The sequence below is a fragment of the Vitis vinifera genome, chromosome 10 (genome assembly GCF_030704535.1).
Source record: "Vitis vinifera cultivar Pinot Noir 40024 chromosome 10, ASM3070453v1".
Classification (NCBI taxonomy): domain Eukaryota; kingdom Viridiplantae; phylum Streptophyta; class Magnoliopsida; order Vitales; family Vitaceae; genus Vitis; species Vitis vinifera.
The window spans coordinates 24,395,376-24,417,556 of record NC_081814.1 but is presented as its reverse complement, the minus strand read 5'-3'; the positions used below and the strand labels follow the sequence as shown (position 1 = coordinate 24,417,556).

Below are 22,181 nucleotides of genomic sequence, written 5' to 3'. Positions count from 1 at the left end.
TACATTGTTTCAATGTTGAACAATGTAATTAAAAATAAGACCAGTATGCGACAAAGATTCCAATCTCTAATGGTTTTGAACCATTCTAAGTTCAAGATCAAGTCAAACCAAAAAAACTAATGATAATAATAAATAACTAAAAGCTAAAAAAAAAATTAAAAATAAAGAAAAAGTTTCTATTTAGTTGAAAAATTCAAATTGACCAAACCTTCAGTATATTTATAAAAATTCAAAACCTTGTGAACAATGATTTCATCAACAAAATCAAAATTTGTTTTCTTAAGATAAGGGATAGAGTACTCATAAATGTCTAAAATGAACAAATCAGGTAAGATTTGATGAAATGAGCCTATATATTGAAGAAAAATGTGAAAAAATGAGTTTTTTCATTGGTAATAATTGTTTTAACCTGTTAAGAAAAGCATTAAATTATTTTGTTTTCTCAAAATCAAAAAAACAAAAAAAAAAAATTTCCCTTTCTCCATATAAAAAAAACTAAAAAAACAAAAACTATACAAAAATTGTTTCATTTTCTCTAGAGCATGAAAACTAAAAACCTTATTTCATTTTTTTTCCAATCAGAAAAACTAAAAAGAAAAAAAAAATCAATTTCATTTTCTCTGAATTAGGAAAACGAAAAAAAAAATCTATTTCATTTTCTCCAGATCAGAGAAATTTTAAAATATATATATCATTTTCTTCTAATAAAAAAACCAAAAAAAAAAAAAAAACAATTCCATTACATCCATATTAGAAAAACTAAATAAAAACAAAAACTATTTCATTTTCTCTTGAAAAAAAAACTATTTCTTTTTCTCTAGATCTGAAAAACTAAAACAAAACAAAAAACAAAAAACCTCAGAAAGTTGGAGGCCATTTTCGTTGCAGAGGCTCAAGATTTCTCATTGCAATTACTAGTTCATAGTGAGATTGAACTTGTCAAGATCAGAACTTGCCAGATCTCATGATTTCGTCTATAATCTATGGGTAGAAACCACAAACAAAGGACTAGAGAGAGGAGATGACAACACGGAGGGTGGAGATGGAGAAGACATCAAAAGGGGCGACACCTCAGATGGAGTTGACAGTTGTTGTGGGTTGGGGATATGGGTTTAGACTCCATGTTTTTGTGCTTGTCGAGGTGTGAGAATGTTTATCAGGGTTTGAGGATTTTATTTGTGAGAATAAAAAAAAGGTTTATATAGGTGGAGATAAAATGACCATTCTTTAAAGCATCAAGGTATTTCAAAATAACAAAAACCCCTACAATGACACTCATAAAAAGCGCCAAGGAAAAAAAGCGTCATTGTAATATAAAAAAACGTCATCATTGATGTAGATCCCTAGAGCGTCAACATTAACCCATTTTTTTTCTTAAATTTTGACACTTTTAAGAAGTGCTAAGGAATGAAGCGTCATTAAATTAGTTTTTTGTAGTAGTGCAACCTTGAGAGGATATTAAGTTTGTGCCAAAATTAACATGAGGCTTTGACTTATGGGTGAGAACCTAAAGTGGTCATATATCCTTATGGATTGGGTCACTATTGATGGAGGTTGATGGCAACGAGTATTCTTAATAGAGGCACCATAATATCTCATGGGATCGAGACAGTGGGTCCCATTGGGTGATCTAAAGGACATGTGATCATGAAATCTGTGGCCAGAGTAATTTCTTTAGTGAAATTTGACATATGCTCCTTGGAGCTAGAGTATGTCAATTGATCACATAATAAGTGAGATCTATAACTCAAGGATTTGAGATATGATCTTGATAAGTAATAGCACTACCTTGTTAGATTGCGAACACCAGTTCATGAAGAGTTTGCATGCAGTGGATAATAAGTCACGGACCCGAACTTTGTCTCATTGTTATTTACATAGAATACTGGAGTGCATTTGATTCTCCTTAGTGGAATCTTAAATCAACTTCATATTGGGGGAGCTGGTACTCCTATAGGTCTCAGTAGTCCTTGCTTTGAGCCTATGATAATACAGTTTATGAGAGTTGAGATAGTTATAGGTTCATTCTTGTGCATAAGGGCGTTTTGGTAATTAGGTAAGGTTGCATAAGGGATAATGAACATGGTCTTTGGATTGAACTAATTTATTAATTATATGACCTTATGTAGTTAATTAATCAATTAGGACCTGTTTTAAGTTAAATTAAGTGACCTAAGCCTTGATGGGCTCAAGTCACTTAATCCCAATAGGCAACCCTATAAATACCCTTTTATGGGTTAGGTTTTCTTAATAACTTTTTGGTGAGAGTTGTCTTCCACCTCCAAAGAGAGAGAGAGAGAGAGAGAGAGTCATAACCTCTCCCCTTCAAAGCCCACAATTTGGAGGGCTAAGATCATGATTCGAGTCATCAGGCAAAAAATCTTGGGTGTACGAGATGTCCTTGGATGAAGGACTACAACACGAGAAGTGCACAGGTCACATGCATAAGAAGAGCATGAGATGTGCATAGGCTGCATGCATGAGCAGTGCATGGGATGTGCACAGGCCGCGAGGGACACACATGTGGGTAGCAGCATGAGGAGAGAGACTCTCTAGTTTTTCTAAGAATTTTCTTCAATGGATGGATTTTGATATGGGAACATCCAAATCACATGTATGAGTTTCAAATCTCTAGATTTTTATTCTAAAATGGTTTTGAAGCCATTATTTTCCTCTGTGTTAGATCTAGAGAGCCTTAGGGATAGATGCATGTACCCTACGAGATCTAGGGTATGGGAATGGAGTAATCTAGGGTTCCCAACAGACTACAACCTTGCTTTTAGGATAGAGAATATTAACTTCAAAGATGTCTTAAATACACTTACAAGAACTTTTTTTAAAAGTATTAAGTGTAAGGGGTAGATCCGAATAAAAGAAATTTGGAAAAAGAAGAAAATTTTGTTTAAAATCAAGAAGCCATCCTACAATAGATGACGTTCATTTTGTCATCATAAAGGACCTTAGAAGAAAGATTGTCCAAAACTCCAAAGGAGGAGAACAATAAAAAAGTTAATGCTTCATGTGTTGAAAATTTTGACGATTCATATTTTCCTTTGACTTCTACCTTATTGGTTTGGGGACCTACATAAACAACTTCTTTATGAGGTTAGCATTGGTTTGTGACATTTGTTGATGATTACTCAAGATATGAGTGGGTGTATTTAATAAGACACAAAAGTGATGTTCTTAATGTGTTCCTCAAGAGAAAAAAGTTGAAAATAAAATTAGAAAAAAATTAAGAAGCATAGATTAAACAATGATGAGGAATGTAAGTTAAATCATTTTACGTAAATTTGTGAAAAATAGGGGATTGTGCGACACTTTCTAATCATGAATATTCTACAAGAAAATGGGTGGTAGAGAGGACGAATCACAAATTGTTAGAGAAGTTGAGGTGCATGTTATCTAAGAGTAGATTTAGGAAAAAAGTTTTAGGTTGAACTTATAACATATGCATGTCATCTTATTGATAGATTACCTTTTATAACACTTGAGATCAAGACTGCCATGGAGATATGGTATGGTACTCCAGCCTCTGATTATGATTCATTGCATATATTTAATTGTCCTTCTTACTACCATGTCTTAAAGAATAATTTAGACCCCAAATCTACGAAAATAATTTTCTTCCATTTTAGTAGTGGCATTAAAGGCTATTATTTATGGTATTCTTTGCAAAAGAAAATCATTGTGGGCATGAATGTTGTGTTGAGTGAAAATGTTATATTAAAACAAGTTGGAGTGCAAAGTTCTAAGAAGGAATGCCTTTCAAAAAGAGTTTCACAGAAGATAAAGTTTGGATGTTAGTTGAAACTACAAAGATGTTTCATTTAGATCATTCAGGTATGGGTTTAGATGTCATAGTAGGTGAATCAAAGTCTCATTCTCCAAGGTCTAATGAATATTTTAAGTCAATTGTAGTAAGTAGATCATATAAAGAGGTATGATCACCCGCGCTATATGTTGAATTGATTGCATATGCATTACATATTGCTATTGAAGATATTCCATACACTTATATGGATGCAATTCAAAGTCCTCAAAGTGAATATTGGAAATTAGAGATATGGAAGAAATGAACTCTTTCCACAAAAATAAAATAAGGAAATTAGTTCTACTTTCTGCCAAGAAGAAAGTTGTTGGATGTAAATAGGTAAGCAAAGAAAGAGAACTCAATAGGGAAATGTGGTATAAGTTTCAAGGTTAGATTGGTTGCAAAAGAGTATGCATGACAAAAAGATATTGACTATAGTGAAGTGTTCTATCTTGTTATTAATCATTCTTCTATTAGATTATTGTTAGCTCTTATTGCTCAATATGATATGGAGTTGTCTTAATTAGATGTTAAAACTACTTTTTTCCATGGTGATTTAGATAAAGAGACATTTATGTCTCAATTGGAAGGGTTATAAAGAACCAAAAAAAGAACAATTTGTTTGTAAATTGAATAAATCATTATATCATTTGAAGCAATCCCCATGAAAATGGTACAAGACATTTGATCAATTTATGGTAGGAAGAATTACATTAGAAGTAAACTTGATCATTATGTCTATTTTAGTAAATTATCTCATGAAAATTGTATTTCTTTGCTAATATATGTTGATGATATGTTGATTGCTTGTAAGCCTCTAACATTAATTCAAAGGTTAAAATATCAATTGAGAACTGAATTGAAACTAAGGATCTTATAGAGGCACTAAAAATTATTGGAATAAAGATGATAAGTGATAGAAGATGATATGTATATTCTCCTTTGACCCTTCATATGAAACTCAATGTAGAGATGTCTCCTACCTTAGATGAAGTAGTGTATATATGCATAATGTTTCATATGCTAGTGTCATTCAAAGTGTGATGTATACCATTGTTTGCAGTAGACCTGATATTCCACATGTTGTCATTATGGTTAGTAGGTATATGCATAATCCAAGGGAAAGACATTAGCAAATAGTAAAATAAATTTCAAGATATATTCTAAGCATAATTGATCTTGGAATAGTATTTCAATAAGGAAGTTCAACACAAGCTATGGATTTTGTGGATTCAAACTATAGAAGTAAACTTGATAAGTGTAGGTCTACTATAGGTTATGTATTTACACTTGTAGGTAAACCTATTTGTTGGAGATCAACCTTGCTATCTATTGTGGCTTTGTTTGCTACAGAGGCAAAATATGTGATAGTGATAAAAGCTTTCAAGGAACTATTTGGTTGTATGGTTTGGTTGAGGATTTAGGACTCAAGCACAATCACATTGTAATTTATTGTGATAGTCAAAGTGTCATATATGTGGAAAAGGATCAAATTCATCACTTTTAAACAAAGCTTATTGATTCTTGATTTCATTTTATTAGATAGATTCTAGAAGAAGGTGATATCTTACTTCAAAAGATTGTTATTATAGATAATCCAACTCATATGTTGACAAAGATAGTTTTTAGGGTCAAGTTCAATCATTGTTTGGACTTGATCCATATTGAGAGGATATGAGTATCCTTACGTGTATTTGGTTGTAAGATCCTTGAAGGAAATTTGGGTAGCATCAAATCTTTGCAAAGTGGAGATTGTTAAATGTGGCTTCATTTAAGTAATCAACCATATATTGCAAGCAAATTTTAAAGCCTTAATATTTGAACTATATATATATATATATATTTATATATTTATTTATTTATATTTATCGATTGATTTTTTGTCGTTTATTGGATAAAAAAAAATTATAACCTAATTCAACTATGCTAAGGTAACTCTTACTCGATCAAAAAGGTTTTTTTGCAAAAGCTACGGTAGTATAGTGGTCTTAGGTGTTGTTCACTGGGAAGGATTATTCTTGGTAATTAAGGCTTAAATAGGAGGGAAAAAAATGATTGTGATCAAGTGAAATTGATTTGACAATTCATGATAATAGTTCAAAATAACAATGATTTCAAATTTAGAGGAACAATAAAATGTAAAATTAAAGGAAATTAATAAGAAAAAAAAATCTCGAAGTTAGGATTTTCTAGAAAACAATCTCTATGGTGAATAGATGTTGAAATATATTTTTCATCAAGTTAGATTGAAAATGTAAATTCTCATCTAAACCGATTTTTGATTTAGCTTTAGGTCTAGATCTAATTTATCTTCAAATTAGGTTATTTAATCTAAGAGATCAATTCAAATCATATATTCAATTCATCTTAAGCTATCTTCCAATGATTCACACAATGCAACTATTCAATCACATCAAATCTAGCTTTAAGAATTTAATGAATCTATTTAGTTTGCATTGTAGTAGTCATCCAAGACAATTTGAAGAGAAAAATCCCCAAAATTCAATTAATCAATCAATTGGATCAAATTACCTTTGTCATTAAAGCTCATTTATCTAATTCATCATAGATATTGCCTCTAGACCCTCATTCCTCTGAGAAAAATGAGATTTAGCCACTCATGCTTGGAGATTTGGTCTTACAAGGAATATTTAGCTAGTGAGAAAATGAAGAAAAATGAAAGAAAATAAAGAATTCTATTAAGAGAGAGAATCTAGAAAATTCTACAATTAGAACTTGGCTTCATTTAAGAGGTCTTCCGGAAGCTTTTTCATTGAGCAATCTAGAGTTTAACAACAAAATGATCATTTCGCATGAGCTCAACTAATTTTTCATGGTTGTGCGAAATCAAGAATTCAATAGCAATAGTTGCAGCCTTCTAGACCATTTCACATGATTGTGTGAAATTTTTGCATGACTGTGCGAAATTTTCGCATGGCTGTGCGAAATTTTTGCATGATCATGCGAAATCAGCTTGGCAATTCTTCTTTGTTTGCAACACAATTCCACCTTCTGGTCCATTTCTCATAGTCATGCGAATGGAAATATTTGATTTTTAAGCTTTCTTTTGTCATTTATTCCATTTCCTTCTTCTGATTCCACTTCAACTACCTCCAAATCAACTCAAATCCCGATCCAAACCAATTGCATTACTTCTTTCCTTATGCATTTAGATCATCATCAACATTATTTGTTCTCTTTAATTTGATTCATCTCATTTGTCACCACTTTATCAAAATCATACCTTGAAATGACTCCAAAACTTCATAAAACTTGTTAGTAACTCTTGCAAGGGCAACAACATGTTAATTGAGTGTTTTAAACATAATTACTACTCAAAAAAAATATGGAACTCATGAGAATTATTATCTAAAATATGCTTTTTTTGAGACTCCCTTAGCAATGGTATGATAAAAAGGAAGAAAAACAATACCAAAAAAATAAAAATAAAATCATAAGTCACATGAGCAAATCATTCAGAGAATATCTTTGAAATTTCCATAGCATAAATGGTTGATAAATAAGCACACCCTACCATCCATAAGTATCAACAAAATCCCAACTTATTTACTATCTTTAATAGAAATAATATCATGCAAATCAAGGTATCAAAAACATATCCATCTTCATTCCCCAAACAATCTTTCCATATAGTCTTGAGTGTAATTAAGCTAGCCCCCGAATATAGTACTCAAAACTAATCATCCCTCAAATCTAGCTCAATTTATCTCAAACAAAAAAAATCACTCTCTCATAGGTCAAGAACACACCTATCTTTATTTTATTATTATTATTATTTTTTCAAATGACTTGTTTTAGGAGTGCAATGCTAAAGGTATTTCCAAGTATATGGTCCATGTAGCGGGGATTCATCAATGACTCCCAACCATAAGGCATAGGGCACTGAGTTTATAGGACTATTTAATCAACCACTAACTCCTCGGACTTCAACTCGGACTCCTCAAATTAGGATCCAATACCTTAGCACTTACAATTGAGCTCATACTCCACCTATCCACCTATGTAGCGAGCATTGAGGTTGGTGGTTCCCAACCAAAATGGCTTAGGGCATTGGGCATCAAAGACCTTTGGGCTATATACCCCTTGGGCCTTGCTCGGGTTTCAAGATAAGCATAACTCAACATTTTTATTCATCAACTTTTCTTTTTTTTTCAATTTTTTTTTTCAAATTAGGCACATTGGCCTCTTTTTAAGGTGTCTCAACTCAATTCAAAAATAATCCATGTTATAATTAATACCAAGTATTAAGGTTAGAATAGTTTTTCATCTTATATTCAGGGTCTAGAGTGCACAGTACATGTCAAGACTCAAATAGAAATGACCCTATGGAAAATGAAAACTTCAAAGTCAAATCAACTTTAATTCACATAACAAGTCTTCTAAGATCAAGCAAATAAGCTAGTATTCTAAATCAACTTTTTTCAAGTTAGGTTTGCTCATTCATCAATCACAAATGTTGGTCATCTAAAAAAAAATTTCACCAAATAAGTCACAAATGTGATTTATGAAAAAAAAAATTTCTAGAAAAACTAACAAAACTAACAACATATTTCCTTCTCTTCCTTTCTAACCCTCCTCCCAACCTAACTTGTACATTTTCCTCAATGTGTAATGAAAATATACAAAGAAAGGAAGGGAAGATACCTCAATCTCTCATGAATTTCAGCTTCAATAGCTAAAACAAAAATAAGATCAAACATGAGCATTGTTGAATATGAATGATATAAGAGAAGAAAATATGAAAAAAAAAAAATCTAAAAAGGAAAAACTATGCTAAACACAGAATGTGAGGAGTAAAATCAAGGTATAGATGATGACAATGTCCAAAGAAAACATGATTTCAGTGATGAGTTAATGATTCAGATGGAGTTTTTAAAGTTTCACACAAGTGTGCAAACTAGACAAGAATGTGAAGTGTGTTGTAACTACTTTATTCTTTTAAAAGAATTTGGCACAATCATGTGAAAATTCACATGTACATGTGAATTGGTCAAGAGAGTTCTATCTTACTGTAGCCTTCAGCAGAATTTTCGCATAGTCATGTGAAAATTCACATAATCATGTGAATTGGTCCAGAGGCTTAAAATTGCTGCAGTCATCCACATCAGTTTCACACAGTCATGTGAAAATTTCATATGATCATGTGAAATGAGACAAAGACTTAAAAACTTGTGAATTTTCAATGATACAAACACTCCCCTATTTTCCTATGACTTCCTTTGTTTTCACATGGTTGTGTGAAATGGTGATAGGCCATTAGAATTTTCTCTTGCCTTACTTCTTGCATTCCATCCTTTTGAAATATCGTTTAAAACACAAATCAAAGAGTTGAGATGGATTTATTTAATGGAAACTAAAAGAAAAATCAAAAAATTAAAATTCAAAGGAAAGTAGAGAAATGAGAAACCATTGGGCTAGCTAGCCATTCACATGACTAAGCCCATTAACCCTTGTATCAATACTCGATTTGGATATGGCTTGAAAACAATGAATGGACCAACTCCTTGGTACTTAAGCTTTCCCGAAAAAAGATGTGGCTTGAAATATCCTTCTTTGAACTTGTTCTTTTGAATAAGTTGGTCATGCCATTCCTTGAGCTTTTTTTTCATGGTCTTTGGATTATTGTGCATACCATGCTTCATTGTTTTCACTTTCTTGAAGCCGAAAGACCATTTCATTAACTTCAAAGGTTGAATTTCTTCATTGATCCTCTAAACTTCAATCCGTTTATTGGAAATTGCTTCACCAAGTTTTGAAAGATTATCTTCAACATTTTCTTTCACTAGCTCTTCCACAGGCAATTCAATCAAATAAGCCTTCATAAGTTCCTCCTCCTCTTTAATACCATGTTTCTTATATAAATGAAAAATGTTCAACTCAATTGTTATGTTACCAAAGGTAAGTTGCATCACTTCACTTTGACAATTAAACAATGCATTTGCTATGGCAAGGAAAGATTGGCCAAGTATAATAGGAACATGGTTGAGTCCACTAGTTCTTTGTTCATTATCAAGCACCATAAAATCAATTGGATAATAGAAGTTATCGATTTGGATCAACACATCTTCAATAATTACTCTTGGAAACTTAACCAATTTGTCAACCAATGAAAGTGTGATGGAAGTAGACTTTAGTTCTCCAAGCCTCAATTGCTTATATACCGAGTAGGGAAAAAGATTCACACTTACCCCCAAGTCTAAAAGTGTTCTTTTCACAAAAGTATTGCCAATATTCACCGAGATAGTTGGACATCCCGAATCCTTATACTTGATTAGAGTCTTGCATTGGATGATTGCACTAACTTGTTCGGTCAAGAAAGCTTTCTTTTTCAAACACATCCCTCTCTTTATGGTACACAAATCCCTAAGAAACTTGGCATAGGTCAGAACTTGTCTAATCATGTCAAGGAGTGGTATGTTAAATTTGACTTGCTTGAGAACTTCAAAAAATTTCAGTTGCATTATTTATCACTTTCCTAGATTGAAGAGCCATGGGAAAGGTGGAGATAAGAGCTTGTTTTTCTTCTTTAACTTTTCATTAACAATCTCATCTTCCTTTGTTCTATCATCTTCATTCACCTCTTTCCCTTTTTCTTGTTCTTTCACATTTTCTTCTTGTTCCTCTTCTTTATTCTCTTTTGGTTTTGGCATAGGCTGATCAACTTGTGTACCACCTCTTAAGGTGATGATTGCCTTCACTTCATCTACCTTAGTAGAATTTTCACTTTTTTTTCTTCAATTTCATTAACTCCCTTGGATTTTGTTGGGGTTGTGAAGGGAATTTTCTTTTTTTCTTTCATCGTATGCATGCTTGTGAGTTTGGAGATAACAAAATGCATATTATTAATTTTTTTGTGTGAGATTGGTTTCCAAACTATCAAATTTCTGATTGAAAGATGTCTCCACATGATTTATCCTTTGATTTACTTGAGTATTGATATTCTTTTGATCTTCGATGAAGTCACCCATCACTTTACTCAAATTCACTATAGCTTGTTCTACGAGTGAAACTTGATGTTGAGAAGTTTGCATGTTAGAAGAGAATTGTCCTTGTCCACTCTTCGAAGATAGATTTGGATGATTCTTCCACCCTGGATTAAACGTATTTGAAAATAGAGAACTTTTGGAGTATTTAACAAATCCAACAAAATTAGCTTGTTCCGTAAACATTTCTCTAATAACTGGTATGGTGGGGCATTCACTCACTAGATATTCACCGGATTGACATATAGAGCATTGAACAATTTACATTGGAAGATTATTAACCACTTTGATTTCATGAGCTCCTTTTGCTTCAAGTTATTCCAATCTCCTTGATAGAGTTGCAATTTTTGCTTACATGTCTGCATCCTTATTCAAAGCGTACGTTCCTCCTTTAGAATTGTTTTGGGGCTTGGCTTTGCTTGAGTCTTTTCCATGAGGTTCATCCCATGATCTAGATATTTTTACCACATAGTTTAGAAATTATAAAGCTTCATCAGGACTTTTGCTCATGAAGTCACCTCCACACATGGTTTCTAGCAATTGTTTCATAGCTAGCGACAACATCTAAGTGTCAAAACCATGATAAGAACAAGCATTGACTGCCTCCATATATCTCTCCCAGCAAGCATAAAATTTTTCATTCTCCATAGCCACAAAATTGGAAATTTGCCTCTTCAATCTACTAGTACAATGAGCTAGAAAAAATTTCTTCAAAAATTCAACTTGTAGTTCAGGTCATGAGCAGATACTTCGAGGTCTCAAAGAATTCAACCACACTTTTGCCTTGTCCTTCAGAGTGAAAGGAAACAATTTAAGTCTCATAAGATCAATTGATGCGATTCCTTCTTGAACAGTATGACATACTTCTTCAAAATCCTTTATATGAGTATAAGGATTCTCATTCTCCATTCCATGAAATTGAGAAAGAAGTGACACCAAATAAGGACTGATGACCATTTGCTCACTAGGAGGAACAATGCATGATGGTGCACTCATTTTCGGTGGATGCATATGGTCCCTCATAGATCAATACAAATGGAAATTTTCTTCATTAGGACCATGTTGACTTTGTTGATCTTCACCTTGAGGATTCATTATATTTATAGCAATTCCAAGATTTAGCACTTGAGTAGATGAATTAGTTCTTTCCAACATTCCCTTAGAATTTCGTTCCTAGTGGAGCATATAAGGGTTCACTTCCATAACAAACAAAGAAAAACCAAACCAAAACAGAAAGAACAAAAGAGAAAAATAAAAAGAAAAATGAAATGTGAAAGAAAACTAAGATAAAAGTGAAGAATCGGTAAAAGGAACTTCACCAATCTTATGATGTGGATCACAAGGGTTAATCCTCATAAAATAAAATAAAAATGCCTCAATCACCTTGGCACCATCCCCGACAACAATGCCATTTTTGATTGATTGATTTTTCATCGTTGATTGGATCAAAACAAAATTTATAACCTAATTCAACTATGCTAAGGTAACTCTTGCCTAATCAAAAAGGTTTTTTAGCAAAAGCTACGGTAGTATAGCAGTCTTAAGTGTCGTCTATTGGGATGGATTATTCTTAATAATTAAGGCTTAAATAGGAGGAAAAGAAATGATTGTGATCAAGTGAAATTGATTTGATAATTCATGATAAAAGTTCAAAATAACAATGATTTCAAATTGAGAGGAACAATAAAATGTAAAATAAAAAGAAATTAATAAGAAAAAAAACTCTCAGAGTTAGGATTTTCTAGAAAACAATCTTTAAGGTGAATAGATGTTGAAATCTAATTTTCATCTAGTTAGATTGAAAATCTAAATTCTCATCTAAACCGATTTTTGATTTAGCTTTAGGTATGGATCTAATTTCTCTTCAAATTAGGTTATTTAATCCAAGAGATCAATTCAAATCATATATTCAATTCATCTTAAGTTATCTTCCAATGATTCACATAATGCAACTATTCAATCTCATTGAATCTAGTTTTAAGAATTGAATGAATCTACCTAGTTTGCATTGTAGTAGTCATCTAAGACAATTTGAAGAGAAAAATCCTCAAAATTCAATTAATCAATCAATTGGATCAAATTACCTTTGCAATTAAAGCTAATTTATCTAATTTATCATAGATCTTGCCTCCAGATCCTCATTTCTACGAGAAAAACGAGATTTAACCACTCATGCTTGGAGATTTGGTCTCACAAGACATGTTTGGCTGGTGAGAAAATGAAGGAAAATGAAAGAAAATAGAAAATTCTAGTTTATGTCGTTATACATGTATGAGATCCTCTTAATTTTGTAAATGTGTTTTATAGTCATGAGGGTCTATTAGACCTAAAGCAAATAATATTTACATAGTTGAGAGTGTATTATCTAATTTGTATAAAACAAAATATAAAGAAAAATAATTTAATAAAAAATTAGAAGAATTTATTTACTTTTGAGCTCTTCATAAGTTGGAAATAATTAAGTAGTAATAGTAGAAAAAGTTTTATTTTGTTGGCAACAAGATTTCCTTTCCCTTCATCCAATATAATATGACTTATATGAATTATATAATGAGAGGTATAAAGGTATTAAATATATCAAATCTCAAATATACCAAACTTATTAAAACGAAAAACAACAAGAAATTCAAAAGATATATCGGAAGAGTAAAATTTGGAAAAAGGTTAGGAAAAAATGGTGTATACTTACCTGCTGCTATGTAACCATAAGTGTCGGCAAGAAGGGTTTGATTGGATGAATCAGGATACAGTAGTCTAGCAGTACCAAAATCTGACAAAAAAGCATCCAATTTATAGTCCAAAAGAATATTGCTACTTGATATGTCCCTATGAACAATGGGCGGAGTACAGTCATAATGCATGTATAGCATAAGGCATGGACTATGCTTTTAACCACATTCACCCTTTTAATCCAATCCAATTCCAAATCTTCAACTTCATTGTTCAATACACAGAATAAGCTTCCTCTTTCCATGTACTTGTAAATAAAAAACATACATCTTTTATGTAGAAAATAGCCATGAAGTTTGACAATATTCCGATGTAGTATTTTGAAAACTTTTCAAGTATGTTGCCTCATCTCTCTCCCATCCATGAAGCTTTTTCAGGGCTACCACATTGCCTATAGGCAATTGAGCTTTGTAAACGCTGCCATAGCCTCCGATGCCTATGCAGTATTTGATATCAAAATCCTCTGTTGCTTCAGTGATGTCCTCATAAGAAATTTTACCATCATAATTCCATATTGAAAATATATCTCCATTTTTTGTCGATGTTGTCTTGGTTTGACCGTGTTTCGTCTTTTGCAAAAGCAAGAGAAACCCAAACACCGCAAAAGAAAGAAACAAGACAGTAGATATGGCAATAACAATGATAAGTACAATTTTATGTCCTCTTTTGCAATGCAGCCAACCATTGATTTCGCCACATAAACCTTTGTTGTTGTCAAATGCGCCCCTAGAGAATTTAGACTGTAATCCAAAGGGTATATGACCCTCTAAATCGTTGTGTGATAAATCAAGTGATGACCTTATGTGGTCATATATAGCAAGAGGAGGAATGCAACCTGAAAGTTTATTGTGGGAAAGATTCAAGTTTACTAAGATCTTCAAGTTCTGGAGTTGGGAAGGTATCTTTCCATGGATCAAGTTATCACTAAGGTCGAGGCTATCAGATTATTCAAATTTCCTATCTTAGAAGGGATGCGACCATTGATTCGATTTCTACTAATACTGAGCTCATTTAAATGAATGAGATAACCCAAAGATGAAGGAATAACTACGGTAAAATTGTTATGATCCAATCTGAGATGGAATAGATTCTTCAGATTTCAAATTCCAGGAGAGATGGAACCGTTGATTTGATTGTAACAAAGATACAAATGAGACAACTTGGTAAGATGACCAAATGTCAAGGGAATGGGACCTTGGATTTGATTGTTGATGAGATGGAAATAAGTCAGATTTGTAAGATGACCCAAAGATGAAGGAATAGCACCAACAAGGGCATTATGACTCAAGGACAATTGAACTAAAAATTTTAAATTCCCAATTTCAAAAGGGATGGAACCGTTGATTCGATTGAAATTAAGGTACAAGTATTCCAGGTTGGTTAAACTTCCAAGAGAGGAAGGAATGACACTGGAAAGAGAGTTAGAATCCAAATCCAAATGAATCAGATTCTTTAAATTCCTAATTTCAGAAGGGATGGAACCGTTGATTTGATTGAAATTAAGGGATAAGTATTCCAGGTTGGTTAAACTTCCAAGAGAGGAAGGAATGACACTAGAAAGAGAGTTATAACCCAAATCCAAATAAATCAGATTCTTCAAATTCCCAATTTGGTAAGGAATAGAACCATTGATTTCATTGACACTTAGGTTTAAATATTTGAGATTGGTTAAATTTCCAAAAGAGGAAGAGATGACACCAGAGAGAAAATTATGACTCAAATCCAAATGAATAAGATTCTTCAAATATCCAAGAGAGGAAGGGATGGCACCAGAGAGGTCATAGTTATAACTCAAATCCAATTCCTCTAATAGAGTGAGGTTACCCAGTGAAACAGGTAGCTCACCATCAAGTCCACAATCAGAGATACGGAGGTAAGTGAGTTTTGTAAGCATACCTATATCATCTGGGATGTGACCATAGATGGAAGAATGGCTAAGGTTGAGATGGAGGAGGCTGGGAAATGAAGAAAACTTCAACTGGCTAAGCTCAATCGTTGCTTCATAGTAGTCTGGAAAGTAAATCTGAATGACATGTCCCTCCCTGTTGCAGGTGATGCCGTCCCATGTGCAATGATGAGAAGTAGTGTTTTCCATGTACCACCACGAAGTGAAGTTGCGGAGAGCCTCGGCCTCAGCCTCCACCTGTGCCTCACTTGTAGCAGCAGCAGCAGGAGGTGATGAGATCAAGAACATGTTACATGATAACAATACCACTGAAACCACCAACACCCTACATGGATTAATGAAACACCACTCCATTTTTTCTTATTTTTGATTAATTTTGCTATATATTCCCCAGTTGATGGTTTTATAGAAGTGGTGTTGGTGTTGATCTAACAACTCTCTTCTTTCACCCACACAACATCTCAAGCAAGTCAAACAAGTCTTCTCCCAACTCTCCATTGGACATTAATTTGTTGGGAAACAAGTCTTCTTTGCACTAATTTGAAGCATAATTCTTGGGTACCATGTCACATGGTTCCACCTGTAATCTCTATCTATTAAAAATTAATAAAAATATTGATTCACAAAACATGTATTAATATTTTATTTTTGTACTTAAATTTTATTTTCTACTTGTTACTAACATTCACAATAGGTGTCTCTCAAATGTCTTGCAATGAACACAACAACAAAGAGACTGCATCTTATCATCAATTGTCATTTTCATATATAGTAACTAATTGATTTACCATGCTTTGAAAAGCACTTCACATGGTTGGCCACTTAAGTGTTTCCTTTGACTTCAATCTAGTTAACTTAACACACCTCAATGTGGTAATTAAAATGCAACTCACTTTTTCTAGTTGCCTAACTAGACACCTCAAACAAGCTATTAGTTTACTGAATTAGAGTCCATTGGATAGTGATTTTCGAAAGCACTTCCAATCTTTCTATCACTTGAAAATTTTTATTTTTCAAGTATTAAAAATGTTAGAAATACTTTTTAGAATCATTGTCAAACACACTCTTAGACTACTGGTATTGTAAACTTGACCCTTTATACCACTCACCTAGACAAATACTTTAGTTGAGTTGCTAAAACTTAATTGGATTGGCCTTTCCTGTTGGAGTAAATAATCCTTAAATAGAGTAGAAGCAAGCAAAAAAAAAAAAAAAAAGGTTCCTATAGTAAGATTTGAACAAGGACCTACAACAATGTAGGATAGATCTCAACTAGAAATTAGGCAACAACACATTATCAAGCGCTTGAGTGTCCATCCAAGATAAACACCAATGACTTTACTTGGGGAAAAAAATTCTTCAAGATGGAGGTAAAATAAACCATGCAAAAATGAATATCTTTCATAGAAAATAGGAATTAATACAATATTCGTGCAAGTCTTTTTCCCAAGATATGGGAAGAGAACTAGAAACGGTATTATTCTCAAGCTCACAAAACCAGCACAGAAAGTGGAAAGATATCACCAAATTCAATTGCCATATTTGATGAAGAAAACCCCTGATTCAACCAAAACCAAGAATTAGTATAAACTTATTCTACTAATTTAATCATGTATAGTTTACTATAAAATATTTCTAATTCGTTCTTATTTCAAACTAAAAATTTAATTTTTTTTTAATCAAAACTTTTTGTTTTTAAAATGAGAAGGTTGACAAAATTTTTTTTAAAAAAAAATAGAAGAAGAATAAATTTATGATATATGAAATATGTATATATCTCAACTTAGAATTATTATATTCTATGTAAAGAGGATGTATAAAGAGAATGGGTCCATAAATTATTTTATGGAATGTTTGATTGAACATGATATATGATAATTAAAGGATGAGATCATTTACCCTATCCTAAAACTAACCAATCCTAGGATAAGATATGTTATTTCATCTTTTATCTCATCCAATATTATGTATATCAAATCAACTAAATATTGTCTTACTTTAGTAAGTAATACGATTGAGATACAAGGGATGTGTACTACTATTAAAGACTACTATTACTTTAAGAAGAAATAGAGAAGCAGAATGGACTATTAATAAGTACAATGTGGGTGATACTCTGAGTGAATTCAATTTAACATCCACCTATATATATATATATATATATATATATATTAATAAATCATCTTGGCTTATGAAAATTATGAAGTTGAAACAAAATATGGAGCACACATTGGTAATATGAAAACAAATAAAAATTTGTATCATCGTTGCATTCTAGTTACCTAATTATATTTCTTGAGTATTCAATAGCCAAAGTGAAATCCCATGAAAAGTTTCAAGAAATGGTAATTGAGTAAGAAGCCTCGATGAGATGAGTTGCATTGTTGGACGAGATCTCGGATTAGAATGTATGCATTTGAGTGCCAACCAGACCACAAGAACTACATCTCTAGCAACTTGTTGATCTTGAGGAGATGGGAGACGTGAATCTAATATATCAGTGAGCATTATGCTTTGAGCTGATGAGGAAGACAATAAGGTGAAAAGTTCTCTTGGATGCTTTCCCATCATTGTCTCAAGCGCCACCACTCCAAAGCTATAAACATCACATTTTTCCGTCACAACCATAGTGTAGGCAAGCTCTGTTAAGAATCAAAACAAGAAAAAAAAATATTGCACAAATGAGAAAGAAACATTCATTTAGTTTTCTCATATTATCTGTACTTACAAAATGTTGAGAATGTTTCATAGCATTGCATTGACATTTGACAACGTTTTATTTCTAAATTGTGATGAAATTAAGTTAATTTTTACAACTTATATTAAACCTTTGAAAAACTATTGTAAGGAATTTTTAAAAATATTTGGGACTTATTGGGACAATGAAGACAACTATTTGGAAAATGCTTGAGAGAACATTGATTAGTATTTTTTATATAAAGTTCTCTTACTCTCAAACCATTTTTTACAACATTTTATGAATAACTATTAAGAATTTCCTTTTTTATTTGGAACTTTAAAAGAAATATATATGCCCATAACAAGTAATATCCACATAGTTGAGAGCAGATCATTACAAATGATATAAAGTTAATCTATAACCATGATGTGAAAGTTTGTTTGACTCTACAATCTCATGGGACATAAACAGGATATTACCTTTACATAAGGAATGAATGTGATATCCCACGATAGATATGAAAACAAAAAGTTTTGACATTATATATGAATGAGTTTCCCTCAACCTTATAGGCATGTTTTAAATTCATGTGGGCCCCTTAGGCCCAAAGCGAAGAATATCTACATAGTTGGGAGCTATTATTTACTTTGCATGAAAAATATAAAGAAAAACAATATATTAAAAATTTAGAAGAATTTATTCACTTTCAAGCTCTTCATAAGTAATAATAGTAGAAAAAGTTTGGTTTGGTTGGCAATAATATCTCCTTTCCCTTCATCCAGTATAATTTGTGACTTCTATGAAGTATATAATAGGAAGTATAAAAGTACTAAATACATCAAATCTCAAAGATACCAAACTTATTAAAACAAAAACAACCAAAAGTTCAAAAGATATATCGAAAGAGTAAAAGCTGAAAGAAAAACTGTTGTGTACTTACCTGGCGCTATGTAACCATAAGTGCCTGCAAGAACAGTTTGATTGGATGAATCATGATGCAGCAGTCTAGCAGTACCAAAATCCGATAGAAAAGCGTCCAATTTAGAGTCCAAAAGAATATTGCTGCTTGATATGTCCCTATGAATAATGGGCAGAGTATAGTCATGATGCATATAGCATAAGGCATGGACTATGCTTTTGACCACATTCACCCTTTTAATCCAATCCAATTCCAAAGCTTCGACTTCATTGCTCAATACACCGAATAAGCTTCCTCTTTCCATGTACTTGTAAATCAAAAACATGCATCTTTTGTGCAAACAATAGCCATGAAGTTTTATGATATTCCGATGTTGTATTTTTGACAAAACCTGCACCTCATTTTGAAAACTTTTAAAGTATGTTGCCTCATCTCTTTCCCATCCATGAAGCTTTTTCAAGGCTACCACATTGCCTGTAGGCAATTGAGCCTTGTAAACAGTGCCATAGCCTCCAGTACCTATGCAGTATTTGATATCAAAGTCTTCTGTTGCTTCAATGATGTCTTCGTAAGCAATCTTTCCATCATAGTTCCATATTGAAAATATATCTCCATTTTTTTCATTTTTTTTCAATGGTGTCTTGGTTTGATTTTGTCTCATCTTCCGCGAAAGCAAGAGAAACCCAAACACCGCAAAAAGAAGAAACAAGATGGTAGATATAGCAATAGTAGTGATGAGCATAGTTTTATGTCCTCTTTTGCAATGTGGCCAACCTTTTATTTCACCACATAAACCTTTGTTGTAGCTAAACACCTCCGGTGAATGTTCAAGTTGTAATTCAATGGGTATATGACCCTCCAAATCATTGTATGACAAATCAATTGATAACCACCCATATTTTGGAAGAGTAGGAATGTGACCTGAGAGTTTATTGTGGGAAAGATTCAAGTTTTCTAAGCTCTCCAAGTTTTGGAGCTGGGAAGGTATCTTTACATTGATCAAATTATCGCTAAGGTCTAAGCTAGCCATATTCTTCAAGTTCCCTATCTCGAAAGGGATGCAACCCCTGATTTGATTTCCACAAATATTGAACTCAGTTAAATTAATGAGGTTGCCCACAGATGAAGGAATAGCACCAACAAGGGAGTTCAAAGTGAGGGACAATGTAACCAGATTGGTTAAATTTCCAAGAGAGGAAGGAATGACACTGGAAAGATAGTTAGAACTCAAATTCAAAGCGGCCAGATTCTTTAAATTCCCAATTTCAGAAGGGATGGAACCGTTGATTGAATTGAAACTAAGGTCCAAGTATTCCAGGTTGGTTAAATTTCCAAGAAAGGAAGGAATGACACTGGAAAGAGAGTTAGAACTCAAATTCAAAGCAACCACATTCCTTAAATTCCCAATTTCAAAAGGGATGGAACCGTTGATTGAATTGAAACTAAGGTCCAAGTATTCCAGGTTGGTTAAATTTCCAAGAGAGGAAGGAATGACACTGGAAAGAGAGTTATAACTCAAATTCAAAGCAACCACATTCCTTAAATTCCCAATTTCAAAAGGGATGGAACCGTTGATTGAATTGAAACTAAGGTCCAAGTATTCCAGGTTGGTTAAATTTCCAAGAGAGGAAGGAATGACACTGGAAAGAGAGTTAGAACTCAAATTCAAAGCAACCACATTCCTTAAATTCCCAATTTCAAAAGGGATGGAACCGTTGATTGAATTGAAACTAAGGTCCAAGTATTCCAGGTTGGTTAAATTTCCCAGAAAGGAAGGAATGACACTGGAAAGAGAGTTAGAACTCAAATTCAAAGCAACCAGATTCTTTAAATTCCCAATTTCAAAAGGGATGGAACAGTTGATTGAATTGAAACTAAGGTCCAAGTATTCCAGGTTGGTTAAATTTCCAAGAGAGGAAGAAATGACACTGGAAAGAGAGTTATAACTCAAATCCAAATGAATCAGATTCTTTAAATTCCCAATTTCAGAAGGGATGGGATCGTTGATTCGATTGAAATTAAGGGATAAGTAAGGAAGGACACTGGAAAGAGAGTTAGAACCCAAATCCAAATGAATCAGATTCTTTAAATTCCCAATTTCAGAAGGGATGGGAGCGTTGATTCGATTGAAATTGAGGGATAAGTATTCCAGGTTGGTTAAACTTCCAAGAGAGGAAGGGATGGCACCAAAGAGGTCATAGTTATAACTCAAATCCAATTCCTCTAATAGAGTGAGGTTACCCAGTGAAACAGGTAGCTCACCATAAACATCACATTCAGATATACGGAGGTAAGTGAGTTTTGTAAGCATACCTATCTCATCTGGGATGGGACCATAGATGGAAGAATGGCTAACGTTGAGATGGAGGAGGCTGGGAAATGAAGAAAACTTCAACTGGCTAAGCTCAACCATTGTACCATCGATATATGAATAGGTAATCTGAATAACATGTCCCTCCCTGTTGCAGGTGATGCCGTCCCATGTGCAATGATGAGAAGTAGTGTTTTCCATGTACCACCACCAAGTGGAGTTGCGGAGAGCCTCGGCCTCAGCCTCCACCTGTGCGTCAGTTGTAGCAGCAGCAGCAGGAGGTGATGAGATCAAGAGCATGTTATATGATAACAATACCACTGAAACCACCAACACCCTACAAGTATTAATGGAACACCACTCCATTCTTTCTTATTTTGGATTAATATTGCTATATATGCCCCAGTTGATGGTTTTATAGAAGGGGTGTTGGTGTTGATCCAACAACCGTCTTCTTTCACCCACACAGCATCTCAAGCAAGTCAAACAAGTCTTCTCCCAACTCTCCATTGGACATTAATTTGTTGGGAAATGAGGACGTTTATTTTGGAAATTATGTTTTATGAAAAAGAAAATTTGTAAGCAAAAATTAAAACCATTAGTAACCATGATCAAACCATATTTAATTTTTTTTTCAAAAATAAATTTTATGATGGGAAATTAGTAATCATGATCAAGCCAAAGCCCAAGGTTGTACACGTCACACAACTGTCTTTTCATGAATGGTGAGGTGTGCTTGGATGGGAGTTCGTGACCTGCAAAAGCCAGAAATTTTATATAATAGTAATGAATAATAATAAAATAAAATCACAAAACA

General features: G+C 33.0%; 1 protein-coding gene and 1 pseudogene across 2 annotated transcripts; both read right to left on the bottom strand.

Annotated features, from left to right (window-relative positions):
• Positions 1–11,548: 11,548 nt before the first annotated feature.
• Positions 11,549–15,993, bottom strand: LOC104880596 (MDIS1-interacting receptor like kinase 2-like; annotated as a pseudogene).
• Positions 15,994–16,830: 837 nt separating this feature from the next.
• Positions 16,831–21,911, bottom strand: LOC100264787 (MDIS1-interacting receptor like kinase 2). 2 transcript variants are annotated; one of them, XM_002270615.4, is made up of 3 exons: positions 19,075–21,911; positions 17,737–18,096; positions 16,831–17,012 (listed from the first exon to the last, which is right to left on the bottom strand). In XM_002270615.4, exons 1-2 carry the CDS (start codon positions 21,728–21,730, stop codon positions 17,741–17,743), a joined length of 3,012 nt encoding a protein of 1,003 aa, XP_002270651.2. In that variant the 5' UTR covers positions 21,731–21,911; the 3' UTR covers positions 16,831–17,012; positions 17,737–17,740. The 2 variants fall into 2 exon arrangements, with proteins under 2 accessions (XP_002270651.2, XP_019077992.1); XM_019222447.2 differs by lacking the exon at positions 16,831–17,012 and having other exon boundaries at positions 17,674–18,096.
• Positions 21,912–22,181: the final 270 nt, after the last annotated feature.

Excerpts from the sequence above, each read along its gene's own strand:
- LOC100264787 (XM_002270615.4), bottom strand. The coding sequence starts at position 21,730 with ATGGAGTGGTGTTCCATTAATACTTGTAGGGTGTTGGTGGTTTCAGTG. Across the intron at positions 18,097-19,074 it reads TTATGGTTACATAGCGCCAG|AGCTTGCCTACACTATGGTT; the intron begins GTAAGTACACAA and ends GATTCTTAACAG.